Raw genomic sequence first — 12,299 nt, forward strand, 5'->3', positions numbered from 1 at the left:
CAAGGAACACTTTAAAATGAACCAAACAGAAACGTTTTTAAATGTTTTCTAAATTGACAGTGGTCATTACATTGTCTTAGTGACAACGGAAGTGAGTTCCACAATTTGGGACCCACAACAGATAATGCTCTTCCACCCAACCTGGTTTTCGTGATCTTGGGAACATTTAGTAGCAATTGGTAACTAGATCTAAGGGCACGGATGGGAACATAAGGAATAAATTTGTTCGCCAAATACTCAGGTCCCAATTGGTTGAGGCCCTTGTGTATAGTACAACATGTTTTAAACTTCACTCGTTGACGTGGGTACTTCGAGGCACACACCGGGCACCGTTTAAATGGACTTCGTTCCATGATGCAAGTAAGTTGGAGCGTCGTGTAGGCCCGTCCGCGCCAGAAGCACGCGGAAGGGCAGTGTTGGTTCGGAGCCGATGAAACAAACGAACCCGAACGATAGACAATACCGACGCGAGTCCTAAAGACCTTTTGGTCTCGAGCAAAGTAAGGTAAACAACTATCGATTCCGACAGAGGGAACCGAAACACATCCGAACCCAATGGCGGAAAAAAACAATCTGGGGATGGAGTCGATGCCCATGCGCACTGTAGTCCAGGGGAGGAGCCACCTATCTCGTGATACTTCGAAGACTCTTCTAGGACAACAATGTGCAATCATCCGGACCCAACACTAGGCGGCGATCTATGCACAGATATGAATTCAGCATCCCACATGCCTCGAACTGTCAACATGATTCCCTTGGCGAGGTACTATTGTTGTGTTCTCATGGCTCCAGAAGATTAATTAACAGACACTTTGAGTTTTTCCCTCCTCCGTTATATAGTGCCTTGGGTTTTTGCTATGCTTTAACACCAGACACATTTTTCTTGTAGTTTTACAGTGATATCAAGATTAAAGGCGGAGTCTGCATAAGAAAAATTTCAAGGGGAGTTCAGGCAAAGATACTAATTAAGTGTTAATTTCAGGTGAGATACTCTTCTGGACCGATTCGGATTTTATAATGAGCCATAATTTTTTGATGGTTATATACCTTTTGAATGTTACTGAATAGCATATATGTTGAGCTTTATTGCTGTATGTAATTGTGTACATCTATAGGATGCATTGGATATGAATTTTTCCTTATATTAGTACCAAAATGTCTGGTGTTCATGATCGGTTTGATTCAATATTATGTGTATGTTAAGTTCATCTTAAAAATCTTTTTAATCAGGTTGTACTACAGTTGGATTATTCGAATACTAAGACAAGATCTCGTCTTTGAAAAAATACACATTTACAGGAGGTAGGGAGGACTATTTTTCACTTCAAACAGTTATTTTTATTAAGAGTTCTGGGGAATGTTTAGACACTTATCAGTGATTTGTCCATTTATTCGTTACGCTTTAATAGGTTGTTATATAGGCAGGTGTCCTATTATTCAGTCCTGTTGTATTATGTTTTTGAAATCTGTAATTTGACATGTATGATTTATTCATCTATTAATGTGATACTTTTTTCTATGTTTTGGCGTTTACAGCCCTGATGATGTCCGTCTGTGGACGAAACGCTTCGGCTGTTTGTGTTGCATTTTGACTTATGAAATATTGAAGATTTGCTACTGCTTTGAACATCACCATCTCTGTTGAAAATCATCAAATAAAAGAACATTCTTGGAATTCACTTCTGTGAACCATTTGATTTTGTGGTGAATATTTTTCGCTCCCTCAATCATCTGTATATACCCTAACGAAAAGTACATACCGTATTTTCCGGCGTATAAGACTACTTTTTAACCCCGTAAAATGTTCTGGAAAGTCGGGGGTCGTCTTATACGCCGGGTGCCAAATTTTATGGTATGTTTTCATGCGTTTTTTCATAGCGAGGACTTCACTCGAAGGTGTCAGACCGCTTCACAAGCGAGCAAATGGCGCCATGAGTCGTACCTAGACTGCCGCTGCACACGCGCCTCCAACCGCTTGCACATCCCCAGGCAGACGAGGCAGCAGGACGAGGCAGCAGGATGTCCGAAATATATAACGGGCAGCCAGCGCCGAAGATGGCGGCCCCCGCTGTGCTGCACGTTTGACACGCGCTCCTCCACATGCGCTCTCCATGAAAGGAGAGGAGCGTCAGTACCACATGATCGCCTCAGGCCATGGGCATAGAAAGGGGACTGTAGAATGTTCCCGATGGCAGTTTTTGCAGCAGTTCTTTCAGCATGGTACATGTAATGAATTACAAAACATTACACTACATTTATTATTACCAAGGTTTTTATATGACTGACTGAGCTAAAACAACCATTATTATATTTATTACATAAGTTAGGTACTCACCTTCTTTTGATACACACAGAGGGGCTGTAGTGAGTACAGAGTTTGTATGCAGTGTGCACAGGAAGTACCGGTACCAGTACCAGTAAAGCACTTGCCGTGATTGGCTGGTTGTTGCAAACAGGAAAGGCAGTCTGGCGAGCAGATATTTACATGTGGTGGTGAAGACAGTACAGCACCAGTCTCTGTACCTGTTCATACTGTACAGCACCAGTACATACAGTGCAAATGGCTGACAGTCAAGAACCCATCATGGCTCCAGCAGTAGCAAGAAGAAAGAAATATGAAGCCGGTTACAAACTTAAAGTTGTGAATTTTGCCATGGAACATAACTGTGCTGCTGCACGACAATATGAAGTAACAGAAAAGATGGTTCGGGCCTGGAAAGCAAATGAGAAAGCATTAAGGAGTATGCCAAGGGGTAAGTGTGCATTAAGAAGAGGCACCCCACATGGGCCAGAACTCGAAAAACATGTAGCAGACATGGTGAATGAGCATCGCCAAAGCGGTTATGTAGTGACACGAAATAAAATACGATTGTTTGCACTTCAGTGGGCCAAATCTAACCCAGATCTCAGCAACAGATTTAAGGCCACTGTATCCTGGTGTACTAGATTCTTGGGAAGGCATAATCTGGTATTGAGGCAAAAGGCAAAAGACAAATATTGCCCAAAAATTACCTGCAGATCTTGATGCCAAAATGCATAGTTTCCATCGCTACGTTATTAAGCTGCGCAATGAACATGGCTATGCGCTAAGTAGTATCGGAAATATGGATGAAACTCCAATGAATTTTGATATGGTTGCAAACAAAACTGTCCATCAAAAATGTGAAAAAACAATTTTAATAAAAACAACAGGACATGAGAAGTCCAGTTTTACAGTGGTACTAGCATGCACAGCTGATGGCGCCAAACTGAGACCAATGGTTATTTTTTAAAGAAAAACAATGCCGAAACTCAAGTTTCCTGTTGGTTGTTTTGTGCATGTGAATGGAAAAGGCTGGATGGATGAAGAAGGGGTAAAGCTAAGGCTTGATAATGTATGGAGCAGGCGACCAGGTGGACTTCTACAAAAACGTAGTCTACTGGTGTGGGATATGTTCAGGGCTCATTTAACTCCAAGCACCAAGCAAAGGCTGGCAAGAATAAAAACAGATGCTGCAGTTATACCTGGAGGATTGACATCGTTGGTGCAGCCACTGGATGTGTGCCTAAACAAGCCATTTAAAGATCGCATCAGAGAACAGTGGAATGAGTGAATGGTTAGCGGTGAAAAAAACATTCACAAAAGGAGGAAACATGCGTGCTCCACAGTTGGATGTTTTGTGCAACTTTGTCATAAAAGCCTGGAATGACATCGATGCAGAAACAGTCATAAAGTCTTTCAAGAAGTGTGGCATATCAAATTCATTAGATGGTATGGAGAACGACTACTTGTGGCAAGATGAAGAGGATGCCGAAGCCGAGACCACACCATCTGATACGGAATTACCAGATCCATACGATGACTGCTTTACAAATGTACCACAAGATCTCATTGATTTACTTATGAGATCAGATGACGAAGAGGAGGATTTTGAAGGCTTTTAAAGGGAACGTTGGCAAATCCTGTAAAAATCGCTTGGACTTATGAAAAGTTATGAAAAGTTTAATCCACTTGCACTGTTTCATGCACTAATTTAGGTTTACCATACATGTTTGATGACAAACAGGTATGTTCGCAAGTGACTGTTTTTCATAGGGTTCTAAATAAAAATATTGTGACTTAAGCAGTATTGTTTATACAACCAATTTGTTTGAGTTCAGTCTTTGAGTGTGTACAATAAACGCTTAACACTGTCCACTGATAAAGCCTTACTGCTCACCCATCACGGAGGAGGACTAGAATCACTAATAAGCCCAAAATAAATTTTCAAAATGGCTATGCAGGACTGCGTTGGACTGACCTGGAAGTGGGGGTAGTCTTATTCGGCGAGTATAGCACGAAACCTACATTTTATCAAGAAAAGTAGGGGGTCGTCTTATACGCCGGGTCGTCTTATACGAAGAAATGATCATGTAGAAAACAGTTTACACTGTAAATTCAGCTGCTCTCCGGTGCTGAAAAACGGATTTTAACAGCAAGCATCAAGCATTTACGACCTATGCATCAGATATGCAATGATTATTGTTAGAATTGGGGGTCTCTGGTTGGCGCAGGTATGTACTTGCGACAAGCAGGGACCCCCTCCTCCAAGTCAGGGCAAAGGATTACTCTGTTATGTTATGTTAAAAAATCTTATACCGCGCACGTACACCGAAACGGTTTCTTGGCGCTCATAACAAACACAGCGGACAAGGGTAGATGGTTACTCAAAGGCAGCTTTAAAAAGGAACGTTTTTAATGTCTTACGGAAGAGCTCATAAGAGGGACAGTGACGAAAGGAGGAAGGGAGAGAATTCCAAAAGGAAGGGCCTAAAAAGGAGAAGCGCAGACCACCATGTTTCTTGCGGTGGTTGTGGGGAATACACAAGAGATTGTCGGCGGAGGAGCGTAAGTTACGAGTTGGTAAATACCGCTTTCACTTGGAGGAAATAAAAGCGGGCGCCAGATTGTAAAGAGCTTTGAAGATAGTGCATCCGAGTTTAAAAGTGCACCATTTGGCCACTGGAAGCCAGTGGAGGCTCCTCAGCAGTGGGGAGACATGCTGGTGTTTTGGCTGGTGGAACACCAAGCGGGCGGCCTGATTCTGGATCAGTTGGAGTCTCTGGAGCTTGTAGGCAGGGATCCCCACATATAAGATGTTTGCAAAGTCAACCCTGGAGATGACTAGAGCCAAGATGACTAAAATGAGTGCCTCTCTGGTGAGAAATCGACAGATCTTGCGGATCCTGCGCAGATGGAAGAAGCAGGATGATGTTACTGCCGAGATCTGCGATTTCATAGACAGATCACCAGAGATGACAACTCCAAGGCTTTTCACAGAGCTGACAGGGCAAGGGGGGGCGCCAAGAGAGGAGGGCCAGTAATTGTCATCCCACGGATTGGTCGGTCCACCCACCAGGACAAGTTCCGTCTTTGATGGATTTAACTTGAGCTGGCTGTGAGCCATCCAATCAGAGATATATAGCATGGTGGTTTGAAAATTGGTGCGGGAAGAGGGAGAGGTATCCAAAGGAAAGATCAGCTGCAGATCGTCTGCATAGTTATAGATAGTGGCAGGGGAGTGGCGAAGAGAAACCATAAGGGGTTGCATATATAAATTAAAAAGGAGGGGGGATAGAGCCGAACCCTGAGGGACACCACAGGAAAGGGAGGAAAGGGGAGCAGAAAAGGTGGAGAGGTGAACTGCTTGAGAGCGGCCGTCAAGAAAAGATCGGACCCAATCAAGAGTGCCTGAATGCCGGCATTAGTGACACGGTCGATCAATATAGTGTGATCGACCGTGTCAAAAGCCGCTGACAGATCTAACAGGACGAGGGCTTGAGGGATGTTGTTGTCCGCTCCTGTTCTTAAGGTGTCCATGACTGCCGCAATGACCGCCTCGATGGAATGGAGGGGGCGGAAGCCAGCCTGTTGGGGGTCCAAAAAAGATGAGCTCTCAATGAAGGTACTCAGACACAGAGTTACATAGGTCTCTAAGATCTTTCCCAGATAGGGAAGAAGAGAGATGGGTCTGTAGTTACTCAAGACTAAGGGGGTCTGCGTTGGCCTTTTTTAGAATGGGTAGCACTACAGCCTGCTTGAAGGAATCTGGGACTACTCCAGTGGCTAAAGCGGTGTTAAGAAGGGCCAGAGCAGAGTCAGGGCAGGTCAGGAAAATTTCTTTAAGGATGGGGGGGGGGCAGCAGTCGTTGGGAGACCCGGAACTGACTTTGTGCAGAAAGCTGTGGAACTCGGTGATGGAAATGGGAGGGAATGTGTTAAATTGCTGGGAGTTTTCGGGGGGGTAGTGAGAATGAATGGGACGAGGAGGGTGAAGGAATATTATTTTTGATCGTGGAGATTTTGTCCTGGAAGAAGGCATTGAGCTCGTCAACCAGAGCCTGAGTAGGCATGGGGGGGGGAGAGTGACGCGATCGGGGAGGGAAAGCTCATTGACAATCGAGAAGATGTCTTTTGCTTTGGAGGCCGACTCCAAGATTTTGCGGGAGAAGTAGGATGATTTTGCCTCTAGAATAGAGGATTTATATTTTTTCAATAGGGTCGTGAATTCAATTTTGAGCGGGGGATCATACTTGTAACGCCAACGGCGTTCGGCTTGGCGGAGGGCCAGTTTGTCCAGTTTTAACTGGTCAGTAAACCATCGCTGGGCGTCGTGAGGACGCATAGCTTTTATAGTTTTTAAGGGTGCTACAGAGTTGGAGGCCGCCGTCAGCCATTGTTCCAGGGTAGAGGCTTGGTGAGAGGCTGAGCCTGAAAACGGAGGAACTGAGGCTGCCAAAAGGGAGTGTAATTCAGTTAGATTGGCATTCTTCCAATTGCGAGCTCAGATGTTGGTAGGGAGAGGGGGGCGGTGAGGGATAGAAAGGTCAACTGAAAAGGAAATAAAATAGTGGTCTGACCAGGAGCAGGGGGTTACCAGTGGGGGCAAGATGTCTAAATTAGCCGTCCAGACCTGATCTAATATGTGGCCCTTACAGTGAGTAGGCGTGGAAATCAGTTGTCGACAGTTCATGCTAGTTAGAGTTTCTGAGAACTGCTCAGACAGTCGACTTTCCCGAGGGTCGGTGGGCCAGTAATTAAAGTCGCCTATGATGATGACTTTAGCGTGGTTAATAAGGATCTGAGAGACGAGGTCCCCAACTTGTTGTGGGAAAGAGGGCATGTAGGTAGGGGGTCTGTACATAAGAACGGAGGTAAGGGAGGACCTGGTCGAGCGAAGTTGGATGACAAGAGTTCTCTCAGAATAACCCCTGCTCAAGGAGCTGAGTGCTGCCTTTAAAGACACAAGTTCAAACCTCGTTTATGCACGATAAAATACAAGTAGCTAAAAGCGCTAACAATAAAAACAAGCAAACTCACCGCCGCAGCCCGGCTTCAACAGGAAGCCAGGCAACCTTTGTTGGGACGGGGGCGTCTTAGCTAGCGGGGCTCCCGTGCTCGTGGAGAGCCACGCAGCCACCGCCTGTTAATGAGAATGACCCGCTGGCTGCCGAGGGACACGCAAGAACCTGGTGAGTGGGGTGTGAGGGGGATGTGTGCATGTGTGTGTGTATGCGTGTGTATGTATGCGTGTGTGTGTTAAAAGAGCCTGATGCCAGTTTGGTGGGGGGGTGGGGTGTACGCGAGTATCTGCCTGCCTAGTATGACCCACACTGTTTTGTAAACAGCGCGCACACAGCAAGCAGCCAGCAGCAAAGGCGCGCTCATGAGGACAAATCTGAGACAGCAGAGGCGCGGTGGCCGAACGCTGTCTCAGATTCCCAGGAAACTGAAAACAATAGTTGTCGAGCTACTCTAGCTCTAGCTCGACCTAAAAACTAAAATGGTTAGGAGTCTTTTGGAACGCAACAAAAGTCTAAGAAAATAAAGCCAGCAATTCACTATCAATTGTATTAAGATATTTTGCCGTTTAATACTTCTTTAATTAGTACAATTGAAAGTTAAATGTATAGCAAGATGCAAGAAGGAGGCGTTGAACCAAACATGTTATTATCCATTACATATTGCAAAACTGAGTCAAGACCGTCTGCATCTGTCTAAGCTTTGTACTATGACACCAAGTATCCCTTTACCAGCTTCTAAATATTTAATGTATGTCTACAAGAACGGTTTCATTAACTAGATTGGGTTTTCAACCTGCTACTTCCTAAAGAAGAAAAAAAAAAGAAAAAAAAAAAAAAAAGGAGGCAAGCATATGGGGAGGAAACCTACTCCAAAAGACTATTATAGTTCATAGTTGTGAAACGGCTCACTGCTGCTACGCTTATTGGCAATGCACTGCAAAAAAAAATCCATCTACCAACAGTTCGAATCCAAAATTAACAAGATGAAGAAAAGCCCTCAACGTGAAAAATAGCAACACGCTCTTCGTGGAATATCTGTGAAAGAAAACTTTAAATAGAGACTTGTTAGCACAAACAAAGATCTTTTTGAGAAGGCATTATCGAATGCTACATTAGGCTTTTTCATTGTTTAATGAAGTACTAATTCATCTCCTCACCAGTCATATTTCCGTATATTCTTTACAAATCTAACAGTTTTGCAAGTAGTAAAACAGATCAGCTCCAAACATTTTTTCTTTAAAGTGCAGGAATGTATGCGGTGGCTTCAAAGCTGTGTTAACATAGTCCGAACAAAAAAAGTACCCAACTCTGCCTTAGCTCTTTTTGTAATTTTTTTTCTTTTTTTTTTTCTTTTTTTTTTTAACTTTAGGTAGAAGTGAAAAGAAAAAGAACAAAACAATATTACATCTTAATAGTTCCAGTCCCATCTAATTAGAACACATGCCTCGGGAAGCAAATGCTGCATTCCGGAGGTTCATTTCAATGGATTGTCAGAACGTCTGTGATAAAAAATGTATGTAAACAAACACAAAAATCGCCCCCAAAAAGAGATATATTAAATTAATAATTAAATATTCGTTTTTCGGGGTGGCAAACACTTGACAAAAGAAAACCCAATTGTTATCAGTCAGTGACTGAAGTAATTCTGAATTTCTTTCAAGTGCTTTATTCTGAGATTAAACATGCCGCGCCGAAGCAATAATGAAACTTGGTTTTCAAGTCTAAAAGTAAAATAAAAGCAGATCGATATAGGTGGAGCAGCAGTGGGCGATGCTTTACCTGTCCTTTCCTGTTCACACCAATGATTCCTGCTGTGGCTTCATGGGGTGCAGTGACAAAGATGGTTTCTCCACTGATTCTGTTCATGTAGATGCAGGTTCCCGTTTCCAAGTCGTACAGGTGGATGTAGCCATACTTGGTAATCAGGAATACCACATCGTGCTTTTCACTTATCTGCACAGCAAGAAAACATTTCGAAATTGGTTTCAATGTACAAACTCTCTACCTAGACAAAGACAAATGTCATCGGCAGACAAACACTTTTAATTTAACACCACAGCACGTTCCAGAAAAAGTTCTACAACCCCTTCAACAATTCAAGTAATTTCCTATCCTAAACATAACTATTTACCAAATTGAGACATATTAGGGAACTATTAGCTCTTGAAGGTGATAATCTGGCAGAGACATGGAAATTGCGTTAACAATCTACATTTTTATCAATAATTCTCTGATATTAGGAGGGCTGCCTTTTGATTAAAACATTCTTTGCTGCACTGAATAGTTGAATCAAGGGACCCTAAAAGGAATCAGGATTTTGGACAGCATCAGAGACCTGAAGCAAGGTTCGCTTCAAAATGGTGTCCACATCGCACACAGTAATGTATCCGAAGAATCAGGTTATGGTGCTTGCGGTGCCCACTTTTCACTCGGAGGCATCCATAAGCATCAGATAGCGCTCACAATCGGAGCAGGATTCCCCCATGTATGGCTGAGACTGACCAGCGTTGTTACTCGGAGAGGATTCCTAAGCACTTAAGAGCCATCCGAGGATTACCTTTCCATAAGCCACGTCAATATAAGTAGCAACCAAGATTAGCTGGAACACTAGCATATACCCAAAGAGTGCACGGTTATTCTCAGCTTCTACTTGTAATCACAGAAGGCAATGAAGATTGTTTTTTCAAGGTGAGCCCGAGCATGCACTATAGGGGGGCGTGCCCAAGAATTCACTGGATAAGCCGAGCCTGGGGTCGGGCTTGGCTCCAAACACCCACGCACGTGCCGAGCCCAGAAAAAATAAAATGAGCCTCCAACACCTCCTTCCAACCTATAATCAGCCTGCAGGACAATCTGATTATAAAGTGATCAACACAGCCCTCCCCCTAATATTGGGTTGAGGGTCCGCTTCTCGTTGAGGCCGTTTGCACAGTTTTAGCACAATGTTGCTTTTTGCAGCCTGCAATTACCAACGTTCTATTACAACTTTATAACACACCAACACAGGAGAACTGGCTTTCAAATAGACATGCTAAAAGGGAAATTGTTCATATTTATCTTTTAAGAGTCTTAGACCAATGTTCTAGTTTCTTTTCTGCAGTTTTATTTAGCGCAAACTTGATCGGAAAGCATTGGAGCGCTTTATGGAGCACCAGTAACATTACACAAGGTCCCATTCGTTTATAGGCACGGGGAGATTAAGTGATTTCCCTAGAATCATGGATTTTGGCGGAGGCTCGAACCTGGTTCCTCAGGTCCAAAGTATGCAGTTTAGGTCATAACAGTCGCATCCTCCCACCACTTTGTTACATCTTTTAAAAAAATACCAACACAGGCGCGTCGTCTTCTAGAAAGAGGTGCTAAACGGCAGAACGTTTGTTTTGGTGCCTTTAGAGTTGCAACACAATGCTGCTGTTCACTGCTTGTGACAACCAACAAGGTGTTATACCTTGTAAACAGGACCATCACGGGCTCGCTGTTGGAGTTTGTTTTTCTTGATTCAGGCCGGGGGGTGGAGGGAGGGATAGGGCTCGGATGGTGTTGGGCTCGAGAGTCCATGAGGATCCCGTGCCAAAGTAGAGCTGGGTATCTGGCTCAAGCAGGTGTGAGCTTTTAAAGCAGGGCCACTGGAATTATATGGTTGTGCGGCTGCAGCGTTTTTTGCATAATTATCGATTTACCACATAATTCATCATCTGCTGCATAATCTGCAGATTTTAACAAAAAAAACTGTTTCTAGCTCAAGTGGTTCAAAAGTTACTAACAGACACTTGTTGGTACTCTGTGGAACGCCATTTGCAAAGTTTGACTTCTCGGTCACCTTTCTGTTTCTTATTGCTGTGTTCAGATGCTAAACTGGTACTACTGAGGCGCAACCAATGTTCATACAGAGTTAAAAAGGGTAAAAATAACAAAGTAATATCACAAAATATGCTGCATTATGCCACATAATTGCTTTTCTTGTCGCATAATTTGGTCATGGGCCACATAATTCTAGTGGCCCTGCTTGAAGGGCTCGCACAATACTAGCTTGCATGCAGCTTCTGATTGTGCTTTCATTTAGGCTGCAATTAATTTATAAACACCTGCAGGGACTCTGCAGTAAGAGCATCATCTTAGAGATTGGATATTTTATTCTGCAGTGTTGTGTACTTCCTATAAACCTATATAGGATCTGCGCATTAAGACAACCGTCCTAGACTGTGGGATTGGTGTCAAGATTGATTCCAGACACCCCCACCAAGTATGGTCGCCTATATACCAGTTACCTCACAGAGCCACTAGAAACCCCTCTTACCAAGGAGAGAATAGTTCTTGGCAACTATCGAAAATGACTACCCTAATTACTCATGATCATGGAAACAGTGCAATACTTTTCTCTCAGTCACTCATGCTCACTTTGTCTCAGAGAGATACACAGAAAAAACGGTGGGGGCGTTTTTCAATAAACATTTATTGAACCAGCGTCATTCTAGTGTAAAATAGGTGTGCTAAAACAACCATTAGACATTAACAGATATAAATAATTATAAGCACTAACAGAATAAAGGATGGTAGATGTCTACCATCGTGCTAAAACAACTAATACAGGCCAGTATAAAAATACATGACAGTAGTAAATGCATACTCCTACGATGCAACCCTAACTAGATGTATCTAACTGTACTTCGCATGGATGTATGCGTAAAGCCAATAATCCCTCTAGGATAAAGTCAACCCCATTACCTGAAGGGAGAGACTGTGGGACCCCGTCTTGGTATCGAGATGGACACCCAGCAAGGGATGTCAGACCACTGCAAGTGGAGTGTCTGCGTGCAGGAACCTCAGCGTTTCGAGGCAGTGTGTCAGCATGGAAGTCCTTTTTCTCCTCTCCTTGCCTCAACAAAGATATGGTGTGTATATACCCAAAACTGGCACCCCCTGGGGTTCTACCTAACTGTGTCATGTCAGACTTGGGATGATGGAAGGAATGACCC

General features: G+C 43.6%; 1 protein-coding gene across 1 annotated transcript in view; it reads right to left on the reverse strand.

The window, feature by feature from the left end:
• The window catches only part of CLTC (clathrin heavy chain), a 972,839-nt gene that overhangs the window by 744,044 nt on the left and 216,496 nt on the right, over nt 1-12,299 (reverse strand). Inside the window, exon 6 of the mRNA XM_086954957.1 lies at nt 9,103-9,276. Within this exon, the coding sequence (XP_086811083.1) occupies nt 9,103-9,276 (174 nt within the window). The remainder of the gene's footprint in view (nt 1-9,102; nt 9,277-12,299) is intronic.

Source organism: Lissotriton vulgaris, chromosome 2_1, assembly GCF_964263255.1.
Source record: "Lissotriton vulgaris chromosome 2_1, aLisVul1.2, whole genome shotgun sequence".
Lineage (NCBI taxonomy): Eukaryota > Metazoa > Chordata > Amphibia > Caudata > Salamandridae > Lissotriton > Lissotriton vulgaris.